The sequence below is a fragment of the Hordeum vulgare genome, chromosome 5H, assembly GCF_904849725.1.
Source record: "Hordeum vulgare subsp. vulgare chromosome 5H, MorexV3_pseudomolecules_assembly, whole genome shotgun sequence".
In the NCBI taxonomy this organism is placed as follows: Eukaryota; Viridiplantae; Streptophyta; class Magnoliopsida; order Poales; family Poaceae; genus Hordeum; species Hordeum vulgare.
Genome location: NC_058522.1, coordinates 209,311,826 through 209,333,526, shown reverse-complemented (window position 1 = coordinate 209,333,526; position 21,701 = coordinate 209,311,826). Strand labels below are relative to the sequence as shown.

At 45.8% G+C, this 21,701-nt stretch overlaps 3 protein-coding genes across 3 annotated transcripts; 2 read left to right on the top strand and 1 right to left on the bottom strand.

Moving 5' to 3' along the window:
• Positions 1-218: 218 nt before the first annotated feature.
• Positions 219-2,407, top strand: LOC123397534 (pentatricopeptide repeat-containing protein At1g71460, chloroplastic). The gene has a single exon (XM_045092061.1). It carries the CDS (start codon positions 276-278, stop codon positions 2,337-2,339), a length of 2,064 nt encoding a protein of 687 aa, XP_044947996.1. The 5' UTR covers positions 219-275; the 3' UTR covers positions 2,340-2,407.
• Positions 2,408-2,491: 84 nt separating this feature from the next.
• On the top strand, positions 2,492-7,023 carry LOC123397535 (probable serine/threonine-protein kinase At1g54610). The gene is made up of 9 exons (XM_045092062.1): positions 2,492-3,437; positions 3,844-4,227; positions 4,306-4,590; positions 4,666-4,983; positions 5,090-5,317; positions 5,615-5,715; positions 5,863-5,965; positions 6,228-6,569; positions 6,669-7,023. Exons 1-9 carry the CDS (start codon positions 3,387-3,389, stop codon positions 6,810-6,812), a joined length of 1,956 nt encoding a protein of 651 aa, XP_044947997.1. The 5' UTR covers positions 2,492-3,386; the 3' UTR covers positions 6,813-7,023.
• A 1,986-nt stretch (positions 7,024-9,009) lies between these two features.
• Positions 9,010-10,137, bottom strand: LOC123396509. Its single transcript, XM_045091425.1, has 2 exons — positions 9,784-10,137; positions 9,010-9,630 (listed from the first exon to the last, which is right to left on the bottom strand). Exons 1-2 carry the CDS (start codon positions 10,135-10,137, stop codon positions 9,010-9,012), a joined length of 975 nt encoding a protein of 324 aa, XP_044947360.1.
• Between the last annotated feature and the right edge of the window lie 11,564 nt (positions 10,138-21,701).

Sequence of the window (21,701 nt, the reverse complement as noted above, 5' to 3'; positions counted from 1 at the left end):
AATATGTCTGTATACACCCGTATGTAATCTTCTAATGGAACCTCTAAAAATATTTATATTTAGAAACGGAGGAAGTAGTCGTTTAAGTGATAAATTGTTTTTCAGGTTTTCAAGCATTTTTTTCCCGTTGCAACGCGAAGACCCTTTTCGCTAGCAAACAGTGCCCATTAGCTAATTACTTAGTGAACGTTCTGTAGGTAGCCTAATAAATCTAGCGCCCTTAGTTCTATCCAGTCCGTCTGGTTGCTTCTTTCCTTCAAAAACCCACGCTCGCCATGGCCATTGCCATGGCCTCGACCTCCTCCCCTGTCGCCGCCCCCTGCCTGAAGCACCACCATTTTCTAAACTCCAAGCTCCTCAAGCCTCTCAAACGCTCGAGAAGCCGCTCATGCGCCCTCGCCGACGCCGACGCCGACGCCTCCCCCCGCACGTCCCAGGCGGAGCTCCGGCCGGACACAAAAAACGCGCCCGCCCTCTCTGCTGAGATCCGCCGTCTCGTTCGTGCAGGCCGCCTTCGCTCTGCGCTCTGCCTCCTCGACCATTTATCCCACCGCGGCGTCCCGGCAAGCCCCTCAGCCTTCACTGCTCTCCTCTTGGCATGCCACTCCCTTGCCCACGTCCGTCAGATCCACGCCCACCTCCGTGTCCACGGCCTTGACTCCAATGAGTTTCTCTTAGCCAGGCTCGTCGAGGTTTATCTTGCGGTCGGTGCTGCTGAGGAGGCCCGCCAGGTGCTCGGCAGTTTGCCCAGGGCCAGTGCCTTCTCGTGGAACGCTTTGCTCCACGGGCACGTTCGCAGGGGGCGGAGAGAGGCAGGGGATGCTGTCGCGGGCGGGTTTTTGGAGATGCGTGCTGCTGGGGCTAATGCGAACGAGTACACGTACGGCTGTATCCTCAAGTCCATCTCTGGGAGTACCAAGCCATCGATGGCCATGGCCACCGCCACGCATGCCATGCTAGTCAAGAACGCATTTGCAGGTGCGCCGGGCATGCTGATGACTGGCCTCATGGATGTCTACTTCAGGTGCGGGAAGGTGAAGCTGGCGATGATGGTGTTTGAGGAAATGCCAGAGAGGGATGTTGTTGCATGGGGGGCAGTGATTTCCGGGTTCGCACACAAGGGGATGAAGAGAGAGGCACTGGAGCATTTCCGATGGATGGCGGAAAACGGAGTCAAGGTGAACTCAGTGGTGCTCACCTCGATCGTGCCAGTTATCGGTGATTTACGTGCACGCAACTTAGGGAGGGAGATCCATGGGTTGGTGCTGAAGAAGTTTCCAGACCGTAAAGATGTAGCAAAGGTCCATGCAGGGCTGGTAGACATGTACTGCAAGTGCGGCGATATGGTCTCTGGGAGGCGAGTGTTCTATAGCACCAAGAAGAGGAATGCTGTCTCATGGACAGCATTAATGTCTGGGTATGCATCCAATGGGAGGCCAGATCAGGCTCTGAGGTGCATAGTTTGGATGCAGCAAGAAGGAATCCGACCAGATCTCGTTGCGGTTGGTAGTGTTCTCCCAGTATGCACAAAATTGCGAGCATTGAGCGAGGGGAAGGAGATCCATGCATATGCCTTGAGGAGGTGGTTCCTGCCGAACGTCTCATTATGCACTTCCCTCATCACCATGTACGGTGCATGCTGTAATTTAGAATACTCTCGCAGGGTATTTCATGCTATGGATAAGAAAACTGTACGAGCTTGGACTGCATTGGTTGATGCCTACCTAAAGAACGGAGCCTCTTCGACTGCTATTGAAGTGTTTAGATCAATGCTGCTGTCCAACCGTCGGCCTGATGCTGTTGCCATCACCAGGATACTGAGTGCCTGCTCTGATATTGGGGCATTACAACTTGGCAAGGAAGTTCATGGTCAGGTGTTAAAGTTGCGGATAGAACCTCTCCCGTTAGTTGCCACAGAACTTGTTAACATGTATGGCAGGTGTGGGGACCTTAAGGCAGCACAGAGGGTGTTCAATCGAACAGAGTCCAAGGGATCCCTGACGTGCACTGCAATAATAGAAGCTTATGCAATCAACCAGCGGCACAAGGAGGCACTGGATCTCTTTTCATGGATGCTGTCAAATAACTTTGTCCCAACTATTGTCACCTTCAGTGTGGTTCTGAGAATCTGTGATGCAGCAGGATTGCATGATGAAGCTCTCGAGATTTTCAACTCCATGGTGCAAGGGTACAACCTGGAAGCATCTGAAGAGAATTATGACTGCATCATCAGCCTTCTTACTAGTGCTGGCAGGACTTCCGAAGTACAGCGTTTTTCTGATTTGAAAGCTGCAATGTTTAGTTCACCTGCTCCTTTTTTGGATTTTGAACAGGCGTAATTTTGTAAATATAATTTTCGTCCTCCCTTCTAATATTAATAGAATAATTGTCAAAATGATACTGATAAGAATTAGTATTTCACAACTCGCAGAAAAGAAATATACTTTGTTACTAACCAGTAATGCCCATCAGTCGCTAGGTCGAAATTCAATATCAACCTCAACTGCTGCACCACACCAATACCATTATTGCCTTGATTCCCTCACAACATGATTATCGTATAAAAAAAGTTAGGGTTTTGGGTTCATGGCTTATTTGTTCGCTTCAGCTAGACTTTTTCCGGACTCATGCATGAATCTTCTTTCACATATTGAAAGCTTAGAGTTTGTTGCACTGCTTACTGAGCCATAATAAGATTTACCTTGTGAAACAGCCTCTTGCAGAAATCTAGGGAAAGGCTGCGTACAATAGATATAGACCTAATGTGGTCGGACCCTTCCCGGACCCTTCGCAAGCGGGAGCTACATGCACCGGGCTGCCCTTTTTTTCTTTTTTGCAGCAATAGGTGCTCATGTAGAAATGTACAGCTAGTAGTCTGATTGTCCACCTTCTTTTTACTGTTATGTGGAACATTGACCTTTTATATTGGCATGGTAATTAAACAGCTAACATTGATCCTTCTATCTACAAAAGGAGTATAACAGATTAAGAAACAAACCTGTTCCTATTTTTGGGACAGAACATAGCTGATAACTATTTTTAGTTCTCGGAAATCCCTCCTATCCATTCCTTTATTGTCAATTACTTCTAATGGCTTGTTACCGTAAAAAAAACTTCTAATGGTTTGCAGCATTTCCTTTTGAGAAATTTTTCCTCATTTTTGTCCATGCTACATTAGGAAAGAAATAAAGGAGGAATTTCAAAGGGAACTTCATTTTTGCGGAATCTCTATCTTCTGTTCTGGTCTTCTGAATTCAATTTCGCTTTGCATTGCTGTTTATCTTCTCTCCTTTCCATCCAAGGGCTGTAATGGGGAGTAGGCACCATGATGTTTTCTTGCAAGGGAAAAATAGATTGATACCAGGTTCTTGGTTCTTGTTATTGGCATGTGCCTTCACACCAAGCTGAAGTTTTCAGAGTTCAGCTGCCTTCCAAAGGTCAGAATATTATCAATGAATCGTGTTTCGTATTCCATATTTACTTAAAACTGGATTTGAAAGAATTTTTGTGGGTTACAAATCACAGGCAAATTTGCCACATTGGTCAGAATCACATAATTCGATGAAAGGATTTTTTCGACTGTCTTAGCTTGAGGTCCAATTTGGCACTATTTTCAAGGATTCAGTTTCTCTGGATTATTGTTTGGTTATTTATGCCACTTCATCTATTTTCTCAAATATGAACTTTCACATCAAAATTAAGCCTGTAGTTTGTTTTCCAAGAATACCATAAAAGTGTGAAAGATCATGTGGAAGTCTTTCAATCATTGTTTGGTTAAGAAAACAAACAAGCTTGTAGCAAGATTTAGAATCTGAGGCAATGGTCATTTCTTGTCAAGCGCAGATATTGGCTAGAAAGGCTGCAAAGATTGGTCTCGATCTGATTCATTTGTTCAAGAAGGCATCACATGTGCTTATGGGCTGCCTTTGCTCCAAAGGTGCCAAAGATCATGCTGATGCCACTTCCGAAAACAGAGAACCATCAAGTAAACATGACCTTAAGACTGCATCAGGTACGAATGATGGCAGCAAAGTCATGCCATATGCTGGAGAGAAGGTGATGGCAGCTTTTGATGCTAGGTTCAGCAGTTGTAACAATGCAGAGTTGAAAGGGCTCTCGGGTGAGCATGTTTTTTCTGGGTGGCCAACTTGGCTCGCAAATGTGGCGCCTAAAGCAGTAGAAGGCTGGTCGCCTCGACGAGCCGATTCATTCGAGAAATTAGACAAGGTGAGCAACTGATTTGATCACGTGGCTTATGTACAATAAAGAATACTGATTAATCGAATGCTTTCTTTTGAGTTGTAGATTGGACAAGGAACTTACAGTATTGTGTATAAAGCCCGAGATCTTGAAACAGGGAAGATCGTTGCACTAAAGAAGGTGCGGTTTGTCAACACGGATCCTGAAAGTGTTCGCTTCATGGCTAGAGAAATCCATATTCTTCGGAGACTGGAGCATCCAAATATCATAAAGCTTGAAGGAATTGCAACATCTCGTGTGTCACAGAGCCTGTATCTGGTTTTCGAATACATGGAACATGACCTTTCCGGTCTTATTGCAAGTCCAGGCCTCAAACTCACCGAGTCACAGGTGGTTAGCGTCCGACACTTGCATTGAACAGATAAGAAACTTACATTGACTAAAACAATTAAACATGAATATCAGATAAAGTGCTTCGTTCAGCAGCTGCTTCATGGCCTTGATCATTGCCACAAAAATGGAGTTCTGCATCGAGACATCAAAGGATCGAACCTCTTGATTGATAGCAATGGAGTACTGAAGATTGCAGACTTTGGCCTGGCAACATCTTACGACCCTGACAATCGGCAACCACTAACTAGCCGTGTTGTGACATTGTGGTACAGACCACCAGAGCTTTTGCTTGGTGCCACAGAGTATGGTGTTGCTGTGGATATGTGGAGTACAGGGTGTATTGTGGCAGAACTCTTTGCTGGCAAACCAATCATGACAGGAAGAACCGAGGTATTTCTTAATTTGCCTTTGAAGATCCAGAAACAACATCAGTTACCTTTCAGATTCTTATGCTGGTTGAAGTCTTATGATTGTTTTTACAATAATGTTACGGTAGGTGGAGCAAATTCACAAGATCTTTAAGCTTTGTGGGTCGCCGATGGATGACTATTGCAAGAAATCAAAGGTGCCAGAAACAGCAATGTTCAAGCGTCAGCAGCAATATAGGCGGTGTGTTGCTGAGACTTTCAAAGATTTTCCTCCTTCCACTGTAGTTCTCATAGACTCCTTGCTTTCATTAGAACCAGAAGTTCGTGGAACAGCTTCCTCAGCTCTGCAGAGTGATGTAAGTTTCAGATCCTCTCATAAGAATCTTTTGTATGGTGCAATACCTGGCTTACAAAACTTCTTCAGACTTTTCTTTGGTGTTGCAACTATTTGGAAGTTTAACATATTAGTGTAGTTCAAATTAGACCGCTGTTAGTATATTGTGAAATGAATAGCTACCAGTGGTTAGTGGTAACCTTAGTTGCTGCCGGTTTTCTGATCTCCCTTGTATGACTGTGCATCTACCTGTAGTACTTTGCTTACGCTAATATCTCAGGATCTGTAGTACTTATCCTATGTTTCAAATCTCTTTCAGTTTTTTAAAACAGAGCCACTTGCTTGCGACCCTTCAAGCCTACCGAAACTTCCAGCAAGCAAGGAGTATGATGTTAGACTCAGGCAAGAGGAAGAGAGGAGGTACACTTGGCAACATCACCATTTCTTGTTCCATCTGGACTCATTGCACCATTTCTTGTTCCATCTAGACTCGTTGCACCATTTCTTGTTCCATCTGGACTCATTGGTTCAATCAAATGCCAACACTCTGCATTGATATTCTTGCAGGCAAAGAAAGGCAACTCTTGGTGGACGAGGAGCTGAATCTTCCAAACCAGGAAATGAAAATCATGTAACCAGTTGTGCTGTCAATGGTGCTGCTGAAACGAAGGTAGCGATTCCAGATTATTGCTTGAGCTCCCAAATTAATAAATTATTATACAAAAATATTAAATACTTAGTCTGTACTGTTAATTATAAATATGTACAGCTAACAGGTATTCTGCTTTGAAAAACATGGGAAAATTTCTAAAAAGTCACCCTAAAACATGAGCATATCTCTTTATAAGGCATGCACCTTCGGAACTACATCTGCCCTCTTTATAAGGCATGCACCTTCGGAACTACATCTGCCTGTCCTTGTCACCCTGCAGGAACACGCGCATGCCATTTCAAAGAGCAGCAGCGTGAAGTTCTACCCCGAGGATAGCGTGCCCGGGTTCCGAGTGGAGCCACGCCCGTTGCCGACCACGGTGCAGGTTCCTGCATTTGGCTCTACATGTAACATGGGAGGTTACACAGATCATCCGACAATGCCTGGTTGTGCCTGCAGTTCTGTTCATGTCGCAAATTCCTCTACCTCGAGGACAAAGGCATCATCACATTCACATATACCACAGTTTTGCACGAAAGATCTGAGGAATGCAATTGAGGTTACATATCAGAATCAGCCACCTGATAGGCCTGCATCATCTCACAACAAGAACCCTCCAGAGGTAAAGGACGCTATGATAAGTGTGCTACTGCTAAGGGAAGTATTGAGGATACTTTTTTTTCATCTCACATGGCTCGTACCATTGCCTTTCTGTGATCAGAACCATGGAAGGAAATTCAGGAGGATCCACCACTCGGGGCCATTGGTGCCACCGGGAGGGAACATCGAGGACATGCTCAAGGAGCACGAGAGGCACATTCAAGAGGCGGTGCGCAAGGCACGGCTCGGTAAGACGAGCAGGTAGCGAGCAGCTGAACAGGTCGTAGGGTAGCTCTGCAAGCATGGACCGGATTTCAGAGGTGTCAGCACCACATTCGTCTGCAAAGCTGCTGTTTCATGTTTGCTGCAGGCCCCCTGTATAAAGTTTTAGCATGTAACTGTATTTTCATATAGGATATTTGGCTGTTTAAACTTTAAACTGAAAAAAGCGCAGGGCATGACTGAATTTATAGATCTCTCTGCTCTTTTTCCTTCTTAGTGTATTCTTTTATGATAATTCCTTGTTAGTGTATATATAGTACCTGAAACTAGAGTTTCGTTAAGGTTTGGTACACTTGAATTATGAGTCGTCCTGGCTGAGAAGTAAAACATCAGACCTGAAAGCAAGCAAAGACAGTTAGTTTGGTGGTTCTTCGGATTCTTTTTTTCAACAACCTGCAAGATGCATGTCTTTTTGTATTAAGGAGGTGTTTGGTACAGCGCAAGGTAACGGGACTGGTAATGGAATCAGGTAGCAGCGGGACCGTGATGTAACAGGACCATTTGCTTTTCTGTTTGTTTCATGCATGTAAAGGTATCAAGTTACAAGACTGCGTTTGAAAGATATGTGTAATCAGATTACATCACAGAATCAAACCGGCGCTAGCTTTACACATACATCAGTGAACATCATTTCAAAACCATCTATTTCGCATAGAACTTTTAAAAGCATTTTACATGAATAAACATAAATACTTCCCTACAAATTCTTAGGCAGGATTTAAACACACTTCAAAATAAAATAAAATGCCAGAATTGAAGAACACTCCAGAGTTATAAATGAGGATATTAAACCATAGATACAAATTCAGAATTAACATCATTTTTCAAGTCAAGACTCTTGCAAACCAGCTTCATCATCAACCCTGGAATGTTCCTTCAATCTCGCCGCACCAGTCTTGAAAAATAATGTTCATTTTCATCAACCCTGGCTATTTCTCTAATTTGCCAATAAGCATGGGTTGGATAAGAAATGATTAGCAAAAGTATTAATCATACAAATACACCACTGTAGCTATAACATACAACTACAATAAGTAGGTTATTGTCGTTGTTGTCGACTAGATAGACAAATATAAATCAGCCATTCTCAGGTGTAATGCACGCATATGGATTATTATGCAAGAACCAAAAAAATGAAAAGCACTGTCATATATTTTGGATTACTAACACAAACATCAATGTTGTATACTGCAAGAACATATAATCTGATAAATATTCAGGCCACGAAATATATTCAGACATTAACATAGTTGTCGGCTGCAGCAGGCCCAACAATAAAAGAACTGGCCAGCAGCCCTTAGCCCTTAAGGCCCTGTTTGGAACCATAATAGATTATGATAATCTGGATTATGAAGATAAATTATATAATCTGGTTTATAAAAATAATCTAGGTGAACATGTTTGGAGGCCAGATTATATAAACTGTAATCTAGGTTTTACATTGCATAATGACCTGTCTACCCTCTGTTTTATTTTAAAAGAGGAGGGTAGCGGTGGTAGAAATGTTATTATCTCCAACTTTACAAGGATAATGGGTCAACTTTATTACAATTGTAGCTGGATGGTGTATAAATAATTGAAACGGCACCAACTTTAAGCCAAACGCCACATGAATCATGACCAGCATCATTATCCACACCCTCAATCATCTATCTATCTATCTACAGACTTGAACATTTCTCCGTTTCCAGAACGGAGAATGGAACTGATAACAGTAGCTTTTGCAGTGGAATCTGCCGCACAAAGCAGGCATATGTTTATGGTTCAAATTTAAGCCAAACGCCACATGAATCATGACCATCATCATTATCCACACCCTCAATCATCTACCTATCTATCTACAGACTTGAACATTTCTCCGTTTCCAGAACGGAGAATGAAACTGATAACAGTAGCTTTTGCAATGGAATTTTCAGTGACTTTTGAGGCGGCAAAAACCGTGATCACCTGTCCACTGGTGAATTTTCAGTGGCACATCTGATGAGCCAAAACTTGGCACTAAGGAAAAGTAGGCAAGTAGAACAGTAGTAAAATGAGGTGGGTTTTATACACACCAGTCATGTCACACCAATAGTGGAGAAGGGCCTTCTTTCCCATCAACCTTGCTTCTTTCTTTCATCTGCCAATGAGCAGCCAACAAGCACGAGTTAGATATAAGGAACACAAGATAGCACATATTATCAAAGCTGATGATGTAAACTGGAGAGTTTAGAAAAAGGGATACTCGAGAGCATTTTGAGGACGAAGTCCCTCCTAAGGATTTCTGGAAGCACAAGCATCATGTTCATGTGTTCTGGAGTTTTAGCAAATATAGTTGCAGCGTCAACAATCTCGCTCCCAGTGAATGCAAGCCTAGATAATTCACTAATTGCCTTTTCTCTTGATTTCTGTTGAGGGTCCTCTTGGGTTGTTTCTCGTGCCATTGCTGCTGAAAATGTTGTTGCCATTGTACCAACATGTTGTGTCACACTGTTTAGCTGGTTGTTGACATCTTGAAGCATGGCTGCAAAAGGATCGCTTGGTCCCGTCGCCCTCTTTGGCCTTGGCTCCTTCTTTTGTCTCTTAGAACTAGTTGTATCAATAGAGCAAGTGTCAATGGACCGTCTAGCTGTCCCTGTTGAGATCATATCCTCTTCCTCATTTTCTTCTTCCTCCATAGCAATTTCCTTCTCCAAGTTTCCGACTGCCTCTCCAAAGCCTTCAGCATTTTCCCCTGTTGCGATGTCCTTGCCATAGATAGCAGCCAATTGCTCAAAGTATGGAAATGATACACCATACAATCCCTTAGCCTCATTGTGATTCTACATGATTTTTACAAAATAAGAAAGTTGGTTTTAGCATGGACAATAAGGAAAAAGTTACACTACAACAATAGGTAACCAAGGTGCAATTGCAAACAAATTCAGCACAATGCATTAGTGAGAAATTCAGTTTTAGTGGTTGAAGTGATCTACCTTACAATGTTCTTCATATTGTGCCTTCTCGCATTGAATCATCTTCCTATTTCCATCCCATGTAAAACCACTTTTGGATATCATTACTTCAAGAGCACCAAATTTCTTCCTGAAGTGCCTCACTCTTGATTCAATGTGTGGAACTCCGGTGATACCACGGCCTGGACACTTCTCAGCAAGATGTTTTTCCAATATTGCCAAGTACCCACCTTTGAATGAACCATCGGATTTCCACCTCGGATCCAAAGACAACTCATACAAGGCTTTAATTAGCTCATCGTCCTCATCGGAAGTCCAATTCCTTTTGTTCCTGCCTCTTCCACGCAACGTGGTTGAGCTATCCACGCGGTCCATATCTACACAAGAAAGAATGGCTACAAATCAGATGGCAAATATATATGAAAGAAAACAAATGCAAATGTGATGCAATCATAGCTTATCTATTAAAACTAAAAGAAACATAGAGAAAGAAAATGAACAAACACAAATAGTTTATACCTCAATGCGCCCTAGCAGCCCTATGTCTATTATACATGCTCTGAGCAAGACCATTCCGAAAATTTGTCCACTCATTCGAAGTAGATATAGAAGTGATGAATTCTGGTTGGTCTACTTCTCCGTCCATGTCTTCCAGTGTTTCTTGCATTAATTGCTCGTCCATATCAACTGGGTCGATAGGCATATTTTGCAATATAAGATTATGCAAGAGCGCGCATGCCATGATGATTCGACATTGGGTCTTCATAGGGAAAAATGAAGGGGACCTCAAAATTGCCCAACGACCCTTGAGCCTTCCAAAGGCCCTTTCTATAATATTTCGGGCTCTAGCGTGGCGCATGTTGAAATACTCCTCCGCACTACGAGGTGGGTTTTGTGGTGTCCAACCACCCAAGTGGTATCTTTGACCTCGGTATGGAGCTAGAAATCCTCTTGCGTTTGTGTAGCCAGCATCGACAAGGTAATATTGGTCTTCGGGGACATGTAACCCATTTGGCCTTGAAATGGCATCCCTAAGAACACGACCATCGTGTGCAGAACCCTCCCAACCAGGTAATATGTAGATGAACTGCATGTCAGGTGCACATACACCTAACACATTTGTATCTATATCACCCAACCTTGATCTATATCTTCCTTTCAGATTAGCTGGGACAGTTACGTCTATGTGTGTGCCGTCTAACGCTCCAAGGCAATTCTACAATATAAACAACAATGTGAAAATATTAGCATCTTTTACCACTATTGAGATCATCTGGTGAATAATATTTTTTCTTAATAGTTATTTACCTTGAAATACTTCCATTTATCATCCGTGCAATCCTCGGGTATAGGTTCAGGTTTCTTAAGTAGCAGATGGTGCAGACAGCTAGAAGACAAGCATTGAAGTTTCTACTAACCGGCTCCGGGCTTCGATAGAAGAATTTTCCTACTGTCCTATTTTTAAGATGGTGTGATAATACATACAAGAACGATGCCACTATCTCCTCTAAAGATGTGTTCCTCGTACCCTTTAGACCACTAACATCTCTCACCATCTCACATAATATATGAAATGTTCTCCTATCCATACGAAGCTGACTTATACACATAGCATCGCTCTCACCAATTAGCCGGTACAAGTTCTCTCCCCTTAACTCTCTAATTTTAATTCTCCTTTCTATTTTCCAACATTTTCTCTTATAAGCTAATGCAAACATTAACCACACATAATAATATACAAGCATGATGGAAGTGGTCAGATTCAAAAATGTTGCGTTTCTCCTTCCACGTCTCGCACTCAAGGGAAGACGAGCCATAACTGAAAAGTAGAATGTGATATATAAGCATAAGGAAAATATACATAATTAAGGTGCAATTAGTCATGCAAAGAAAGGAAGATAAATTTGATGTCACATTTGTCTGCACGGCACCAACAAAAACTGGTGTATGTCCTACTGTACACGAGCGAAAAATATAGCTCTATAACAACAGGCATCATCTGGCACCAACAAAAACTGGTGTATGTCCTTCATTCAGACAAGAAAAAGCCCCTTTTTCATTTGTTTCCAGGAACGGTTCTATCAGTTGATGAGTTAACTAATTGATCAAGAACAAATATATGCTACACATCATCCATCACAAATAACTAATTGATCAAGAACAGATAAAGAACATGCATTTTTCGGACTTCCAGATCAAGAACAGGGATCGGTAACCTAACCTCCAGATCCACGGCACGAGGTTAATGGAGGAGGGATAGATCAATTGGAAATCCGGAGACGGGCCTTGGTGCTCCTCGTCGCTAGCTTTAACCATACATCTCCGTCGGTGGCGTGGCGGCGGCGGCTGGCGTTCCGGCGGCGTGGCGGCGGCGGCTGGCGTTCCGGCGGCGTGTCTTCCTTCCAAGCGGCTAGACCAGGAGGAGAGGACCGAGGGGAGTCGTCGGCGGCTGGACGGAGATCGAGGGGAGGTGGCGGCGGCGTTGGACTTGAAGGAGATCGAGGGGAGGTGGCGGCGCAGATGGGGATCGAGGGGAGGCGTGGAGGGAGGAGGAGCGCTCGGGGTGAGGAGGTAACGCGCGTTACCGGTGGGGGGTGGGGGGCAACGAGGGATAACTGGCCTGGATCTGATTACGGTGGAAGTTGATTACAGTGTGTTATTACCAAACATGGGTAAAGGTATCTGTTTACACTGTAAACGGATGCGGGGCAAAAAAAGATGAAACAAACACCTTCTAAGAAGAAGGATACAAGTATAGAGAGAGCTATGATACGGGACGCCAATAACTGGCCCTCTTCAGCTGGAGAGGGGAAGGCAGCAAACGAATCGTTCGATCGGGTATGATTGAATCGTTCGCCAGAACGAGCGTCCCAGCGCGAACCACTGATAGCAAGATAAGCTCGAACCACTAATCGCCAGACAAGCTATCTGATGGGCCTCATCAGCTTTTAGGCGCGAACCACTGATCGCCGGACAAGCCATCTGATGGGCCTCACCAGCTTTTAGGCGGGTTGTAGTGGGAGTATTATATACTACTCCGTAGTATGGATACAATCCTAGTATATGATATTACATTCATAATGCATAGTATTATATGTTACATCATATGACAATTTATTTATTACCATGCATGACACATAATAGCATATCATTTAATATGATATGGTATCATGATATGATACTCAATTCTCATTTTTTTAATTTAATTCTATGACATCTCATCAAAATAGCCTAGTTGGCATGCATGATACCATCTATGATACTCCTATTACGATCAGCCTTGTGCCAAACAAGAAAAACATGGAATTTTCAAACCCGAAAAATAGTCCAAAAAACATGTACTAAGAAAACTATGAAAATGCTAGTTATTTACAATAAATAATCCACTGCGATAGAAAAGCCAATATACCTACAATAAAATTGCACTGGTGAAAAAAAGATTAGAAAAATTGACAACTGAAAGGATAGATACGGTTGACTAGAGGAGGGGGCAGGGGTGAATAGGCAACTACCAATTTTTAGGCCTTTTAAGCAAATTAGGTTTACCAACAAATAGGTTGTCTAGATATGCAACTAGGTGAACAATCTATATGATGCTAACAACAACAATAACAACACAAGCAAGAAAATGATACAACACAATGTTAACTTGCACAATGGAGATACCGACGATTGAATCTCGGACAAGTAACATACCGATGGACAAAGGGAACAACATACGGGATTAACTGAATCCTTGACATAGAGGTTCAACTGATAAAGATCTTCGTAGAATATGTAGGAGCCAATATGGGCATCCAAGTCCCGCTGTTGGTTATTGATCGGAGAGTGTCTCGGTCATGTCCGCATAGTTCTCGAACCCGCAGGGTATGCACACTTAAGGTTCGGTGACGTTTCGGTATAGTTGAATTATTTATGTTGGTGACCTAAGGTTGTTCACACTCCCATATGAGACCCCAGAGGCCATGAGGAGTTCCGGAGTGGTCCGGAGACAAAGATTGATATATAGGAAAGAGGTATTCGGGTTCCGGAAAGGTTTCAGGCACTGCTGGTAAAGTACTGGGAGTGACGAATGGGTTCTGGGGGTTCACTAGAAGGGCCACCCACAGGGGGGGGGGGGCACATAGGCCTAAGAGGTGGTGTACCAGCCCCTGATGGTCTGGGCGGCTTAGGGATCGATAGAAGGTGTGTCTAGCGGGGGGGGATAGACTACTTGTCAAGTTAAAAATGTAGCCTATCCTAATTTCTAGGAGGGGCAGAAATCTAGAAGTTGTAACAAGTCTAAGTCACCTTACACATGTAGTTCTAAGAAGTATAGTAGCGGAAGGTAAAACATGCAAGTGTAAAATAGAGGAGTAAGGTAGGGAGATCAAACGCATGAGGTTGACACAGCGGGTGGCACTATCGTACGTCCATGTTAGTGGAGACTTCAAACCACGGAGGGTAACGACTGTGAGAGTCCACACAGGGCTCCACCCACAAGGGGTCCACAAAGAAGCGGCCTTGTCTATTCCACCATGGCTTCCGTCCACACATGACTAGCCTCACTCATGGTAGATCTTCACGAAGTAGGTGATCTCCTTGCCCTTACAAACATCTTGGTTCAACTCCACAACACACAGTAGGAGGCTCCCAAGCGACACCTAACCAATTTAGGAGGCACCACCTTCCAAAAGATAATAGATGTGGTAGATCAATGAACTCCTTGCTCTTGTGCTTCTAAAGATAGTCTCCTCAACACAAATCACTCTCTCATAGAATATGCATGGCTAGGAGAGGTTGATTTGGTGGGAAGCAGTTTGGGGAGGTTAGAGATCAAGTTTCAAATGATTGGATTGGAATATCTTGGTCTCAACACATGAGTAGGTGGTTCTCTCTGAGAAAAAGGATTTGGAAATGAAGTGTGTGTTCTGAGTGCTTCTCCCACGGATGAGAGGTGGGTGAAGGGATATATATAGGCAACAGCCAAAATCCAACCGTTACACACAAAAGTGCAAACTCGATGATACCGAAGTGGACAACTCGATGGTACCGACTAGTACTAAAAGTGTGAACTTTGAATCTTGGTGAGACAGATATATAGAACTCGGTGGCACCGAAAAGGTGACTAACAGTCAGATGAACAAACTCGGTGGCACCGATACTCAAACTCGGAAATTCCGATTTTTTGTATCTTGGCAACAAAATCTTGGTCACACTGAACTCGGTAGCACCGATGCAGTTTCGGTTGCACCGATTTGGTGGGAATGGCTAGGGTTCTTGTCGGTGCACTAAAGACTGGGGTGTCTAGTGCCCCAGACTTGTGGACGGGCGCGAAGAGCCCCTCATGGTAGGGCGCAACCGAATCCAGACAAGACTCACCTCCAAGGTATCCAAGGCCCCGACAAGCCTGCCTTGTCGTGAAGACACCCAAGGCCGCGTCCGTTTAATGGACGTGATGAACACGCCTAGCACAAGACCCTGGCGAGCCTCCCTCGCCGGGAAGACAGCCGAAGCCCCCGGCAAGCTGTAACGCCCAAGATGCGATCCTATCCTTAATTTGGCGCGAGGGCCTCGTCAGGGATAGAAGCGCATCTCGTCATTTCGCAAGAATGGATATCGTTACAAGTACATGTACTGAAAAGATGAGATATATGGTATTGGCTTACACTCGCCACAAGCTACATCAGAGTCACATCAGTACAATACATAAACATCATGAAGAAGAGCAGGGTCCGACTACAGACGAAAACAAACGAGAAAAGAAAATGACGTCCATCCTTGCTATCCCAGGCTGCCGGCCTGGAACCCATCTTAGATCGATGAAGAAGAAGAAGAAGAAGAAGCAACTCCAAATGAACAATCAACGCGCTCGCGTCAAGTGACCTTTACCTGTACCTGCAACTGGTGTTGTAGTAATCTGTGAGCCAGAGGAGACTCAACAATCTCATTTCCAAAGGTATCAAGACTAGCAAAGCTTAATAGGTGAGGTAAGGTTAAGTGGTGAGGTTGCCGCAAGCGACTAAGCAATATATGAGGTGGCTAACTTAAGAGTACAAGAATAAGAGGGGGATGGTCTACGCATAGCGGACGTGATCTACTGATGATCAAATGAATTATCCTGAACACCTACTTACGTCAAACATAACCCCACCGTGTCCTCGGTCGGAGTAGGAACTCGCGAAAGAGACAGTCACGGTTATGCACTCAGTTGGCATATTTTAGTTAAGTTAACTTCAATTTATCTAGAACCAGTGTTAAACAAAGTTTCCACGTTGCCACATAACCGCGGGCACGACTTTCCGAAAGATTTAACCCTGCAGGGGTGCTCCAACTAGTCGATCACGACCACAAGTCGCATAGAAATCCTCGACCACGCAGCTCGCGATCTCGTCGGACTCCTTAGTGGAAAACCTCAACTCTGAGATTACCCAAAGCATCACCAGAATCCCGATGCACAAGACGTTCGTCAAAGGTAAAACTAATCCAGCAAGGCCGCCCGGCGTGTCGACGATCCCGATAGGAGCCGCGTATCTCGTTCTCTGGACACGACGGATAATCACAGCGTACGGTGGCCTGATAGACATCTCCCGAGTTGCCCCGGGTTGGCCCCGCAAACGGCTCTAGTTTTGGACCAGCACCATCAGCACTGGCCCCCCTGTATTATGTAGAATTACTCCTCGGGTTCATGACGCCCTATGCTTTCAGTATTAACAAAATTATTATGTTGGGCAACTGTAGTACCAATGTTGGGCCTTGCCAGACCAGCTTTAATCTAAAACGAATTATCAAGGGGGTTCCCCATAACAACCCCGATCGTGCTAGGAGCGCTCAATTATGGAACATAACACCGGTAGCCGAAACTAAGGGGGCAAAGGTGGAACAAAACGCCAGGCTAGAAAGGCCGAGCCTTCCACCTTTTACCAAGTATATATGTGCATTAAATTAAAATAGCATTTAATAGGGTGATATAACAAGGAACCCATGTTAACACATGGAAACAACTGCACCTGCAACTAGCAACACCAACACACGGTTAAGCAAGCGCTAACATAGCCAATCAGTGGTTTGCTAGGTTGTGAACAGGTTGAAGGTTTTCATGACAATGTTGAGAGGCTGATAGTTAACATGTGGTAGGCAACGAGACATAATCGATAGAAGCGATAAAACTAGCATGGCAATGATAGTAATGGTATTTGGGGAAATGGTTATCTTGCCTGAGATCCCGCTTGGAAGAAGAATGATTCCGTGAAGCAGACGAACCGATATAGTCGAACGGGTCCTCACATTCCGACACGCTTGCGGAACTCTATCGAGACGGAACAAACCGGAAACAAGCATCAACACAGATATTCACCACGGCACATGCACGACATGATGCACAACCTAATATGATGCATGATCAGTTTAAATATGCAAGGCATGGCGTGGCAATTCACAACAACCAAACACTACACGTTAAGTGAAGCTCAATATGCAACGAGTTGCATATTGATGGAACTTCACGTTTAATTACTTAGTTCACTCATGTTTATTTGCACGGCAATATTAAATGTTGTTAAACATGGCAAGGGGTGAAGCAAAAATAATCTACCTATCTAGGCATTTTAAATGAGGCCGGATACGACATATAGCATCTCCGAAATGACCCCATGTGTTAAATTCTAAATCTACCCAGGTCTATTCTAATAACATGTTATGTCTGTTAAACGACAAAACAAAGTGGTTCACGTGATTCTACTCGTCGTTCTAGTCCATTTAGATAGATGGCTCAACTCCAACGAAGCTACGGTTAAATAACTATGACCTAAACCGTTTCTATTGCGTCAACACGCAAACCGATGCAAACAGCAAGCTAAACAATTTTAAATATGCATGAGAGTTGGAAAATATTAATCTATGCGAAATTCTAGTCAAGTTTCCTATATAAATTATTCTGATCCGATGCACGGTTTGAAATCTACGGGGGTTTAAAAAATATGCAACTCCCTGAAATTGGAATAAATCGCTTGAAGGAAAAAAAATAACCACGGGCCTAATCTACCGCTACTGGGCCGAAACTACCTCGGCTACTTTATAAAACACAACGTGAGTTGAACCAGCTGAGCTAGCATGCTCCTCGTGATGCAAACCAGACTTAAAGTATGTAAGGCACTGCATCGAGCGGGAACTGCAAAACAGAGACAAACATGATGAAACTGTACATCGAACAACTCTGTATCAGGTCGGGGATGCAGGGGATGCCTTGGCAGGATCGGCTTGGGGATGAGGTCCGGCGGCACGGGAACGGCGGGGTTTGATAGATCCGACACCGGGGTTTCGATTCCCGGCGACGAGGAGGCTTGGGGCAACGCGGACGCGGAGATCGGACAACTGGCTGCAGCTCCTCTCCATGGATGTCAGCGGGAGAACAGGGGAGCCAGAGCTCGATGAGAGGGAGGGAGATAAGAAGAGGAAGGAGATGAAGCGAGGGTTCTGGCCTGGGACGCGGCGAGGAGTTCCTGCTGGAGGTGGTCGCCGGCGCTGAGTGCTCCGACGAGGGGCGTCCAGCTCTGGGCAGGAGGAGCGGGAGCTGCCTCGGGAGGTGTAGGAGGGGCATGGCATTGCAGCTGGAGGAGCCACTGGCTTCGGGCGCGAGCTCCTGGGGCGGAACGAAGGAGCTGAAGCAGGGCGCTGGTGTCTGCGCGGGGCTGCCCTGGATCAAACAGGAGGATGGAGGAGGCTGTAGCTGGTTGGCCAGATGGGAAAACAAGGTGGAGGGCGGCGGCTGCGGGACTAGATCCCTAGGAGTTAGGGTTTGTCTCTAATTAGGTAGGGGTGTTCTATTCATATAGTTAGAGGGTTAGGTTTAGGGGCATCCGGACCCTCCGATTTAGATCGGATGGTCGAGATGATTAGGTTAGGGAGTCCTATGGACAAGCCGATGATGATTTGGGATATAACGGGGTTGATCCAGACCCAACGGTTACGACCGTGTGTTTCGGGTACCGGAAGGTTTACGGACTAGGGTGCGCGTAGGGTCGGTGCATTGTGCAGAGGGGCTAGGCGGAGATGAGAGGGAAACGGCAACCCGACGATAGAGTTTAACGATGTCACAGGCGCGTGCGTGTGTGGTTGGTCTCAAAACGGTCAATGTCAAAACGGAGAGAACCGACAACTAATAACGGATGCAGTTTTGAAAACTGGCGGCAACGGAATGCCGATGCAATGCAGATGATGCGCATGATGCGATGATGAGTGCGGCAAACAAATATTACCCCGGTGACAACTGAATAAAAGGGAATCTTATGGAGCGTCGGTCTCGGGCTGTCACATAAGCTCCCTTGCCGGGACGAAGCACCAAGGCCCCAGCAAGCACCCTTGCCGGGATGACGTGGCAATACACTAGAGGTGACTGAACGACGTGAAGCTAAAGTGCATCCCCCCAGGAGGAAGGACTAGAGCTGTTGGCCAAAATTCACGGAGCAATATGTGGATCACACATAGGGTCGAGGGCCCTTGCCGGCAAGGCATTCCGGCAAGGTTTCTTCTGGCCCACAACCCTCCAGGATGCAACTGCACTAGTAACCAAGTGTGAAGCGTGCTAGTTCCATTCAAGAAAGCTTCATCAGCCAGCGTAAGCTCTCCAAGCAATCCCTCTCTCGTGGCCATTCTCGGTCTGTGGGCTCGATATCCTCGGGCCCTTCCCCCGCGCCGCCGGGGGCTTTGAGTACTTGTATGTCGCAATCGACAAGTTCATAAAGAGGCCAGAAGTGGAGCCAGCAAGAAGGGTAACAACGCAGTCAGCTGTCAAGTTCTTCAAGGGGATAGTCTGTCACTTCGGCGTCCCGAACAGGGTCATCACCTACAATGGCACCCAGTTCACGAGCCGCATCTTCATGTAATACGCCCAGGACCTCGGCAGCAAAATATGCTTCACTTCCGTCGCTCACCCAAGGAGCAACGGTCAAGCCGAAATAGCAAATGCGGAGGTACTACGCGGGCTCAAGACCAGAACTTTCGACAAGCTGTGCGAACATGGAAGGCACTGGATTGATGAACTACCGGCGGTTCTTTGGTCGATCAGAATGATGCCAAATCGAGCCACCGGCCAGACACCCTCCTTCTCCCTGGTCTACGGGGTAGAAGCAGTTCTTCCCACAAAACTCACTTATGGGCCACCTCAGGTGCTCGCTTATGATGAGCTGGAGTAAGAGCAGTTGCGTCCAGATGACGATGTGCTCCTCGAGGAGACCCGGATTCACGCGGCTGTGCGAGCCTCTCGCTACCAGCAAGCCTTGTTCCTCTATCATAGCCGCAAGGTACGAGCCAGAAGTTTCGAGGAAAGGCGACCTTTTTCTTAGGCACGTTCAGTCGGCCAAGAATACCAACAAGTTGACGCCGAAGTGGGAAGGCCCATATCGGGTAGTGCGAGTCACCAGGCCCGGCGCTGTCCACCTGGAGACCTGAGCAACTCCTGGAACATAGAGCATCTTTGAAAGTTCTACCTGTAGGGAGAGGTTGCTGGGCCACCCGACGACCACCTTTTGTAAAAGTCTTGCCGAAGCTGTATGTAATCCTTTGTACAAAGCCAGACGAAGACGCTGAGCGCAGTCAAATAAAGTATACCGTTCCGCATCATCATATAGATCCTCATGATAGAAAACATGCATGCATCTATGACTTTGTGAAACGCATGAGCTAACAAGGGGACCATAGCCCCGGTAGATATTTTCCCTCTATTCTTTCCTTTGAAAGACATGTATAACCCCTGCGCACAAGTTTGTCGGGAGGGGGAAGATAGTGGGGACGCCCACAGAAGATAGTGGGGACGCCCACAACAGCAACAAGAGCCAAGATAATCCACTCAAAGCCGAAAGAAGTAAACGCAGCTGGCGGGAAAGTTGCGGACACTTTGAGTAAGTTGTTGGGTAAGCCGTTAGGTGGGTACACTCCACTCCTCTCTAAAACGCCCTCACTCTCTCTCAAATGGAAAAACCTGTGCGCTAGGGATCGGTGTCACTAGCCTCCCAAGGGTCGCCTCGAAGCGCGCTCAACAATCAAGGTGGCTTGTCCAACACGCCTCTTTTGTAAAAAACGTGCTCGGCGGCCCACGACAGGGCCCGGAGGGGAGTTAAATACCCTACCGGCAGTGACGGCCCCCGACAAAGTATCGCAGGAAAGAGGGAAAGAGGCGATAGAGGAAAGGCAGCGCTGCTCTCCCAAATGGAGTACTGAGTATACTACAAATAGCAAAGATTATGTTCAGATCATAGATTACAATAACGAAAGGCGCGGAGGCTAGTCCCGACATGGACCTTGCACCCTTTTAACGTTGTCTATCCTATTGACGATAGGCATGACCTTCTCTTCAAAGGGCTTGGGTCCACTTCCTTTGGCAGATGTACCATGGAGAGATTCAAATCAGGTTCCTGTACGCCAGCTTGGTAAGCACTTTGAGGAGGACGTTCCAGCACAGCCGCCGGGCCTCACCCGCCAACCGCGTCGTCTCTTCGGCCTGGAGATGCTTCAAGGCGTCGGTCAGACTCTTGAAGAACAAGGCCAAGTTGATGCTCGGAGGAGCCTCCAGAGAAGGAGCATAGCCGGGGCCTTCAAGATCCATGGTGGCCAGCTGATCGGCGATGGCAGACGCGACGTTAACAAGGGCCTCGTCCACAACTTGACGACCTTCACGTACTTACCATGGTCGACGGAGGTGGCGTCAAGCTATTCTGCCGAGACCTGGAGCTTCCGAGTCAGATCCTCCTCCTGGGCCACTCCCTCCTTGAGTGCCTCCTCCACGGAGGTCAACTTGGCCCGTAGGGCGTCCAGGGAGGCATTGGCACTACGGAGTTGGGCGGCCTTGTTAGCCGTAGCGGCCCCAACCTCCTCCAAGCTGGCGAGAGCCTTGTCCCTCGCAGAAGACAGCACCAATACCTTGTCGCGGAGGCCATCGAGCTCTTCCTCGAGCTCATCCTTGG

Bases quoted from the DNA above. Each gene is read 5' to 3' on its own strand.
- LOC123396509 (XM_045091425.1), bottom strand. From the start codon at position 10,137: ATGGACCGCGTGGATAGCTCAACCACGTTGCGTGGAAGAGGCAGGAAC. The intron at 9,631-9,783 runs GTAGATCACTTC...AAAATCATGTAG, and splicing joins AATATGAAGAACATTGTAAG to AATCACAATGAGGCTAAGGG.
- LOC123397535 (XM_045092062.1), top strand. From the start codon at position 3,387: ATGTGCCTTCACACCAAGCTGAAGTTTTCAGAGTTCAGCTGCCTTCCA. The intron at 4,591-4,665 runs GTGGTTAGCGTC...CATGAATATCAG, and splicing joins TCAAACTCACCGAGTCACAG to ATAAAGTGCTTCGTTCAGCA. The intron at 6,570-6,668 runs GTAAAGGACGCT...TTCTGTGATCAG, and splicing joins ACAACAAGAACCCTCCAGAG to AACCATGGAAGGAAATTCAG.
- LOC123397534 (XM_045092061.1), top strand. From the start codon at position 276: ATGGCCATTGCCATGGCCTCGACCTCCTCCCCTGTCGCCGCCCCCTGC.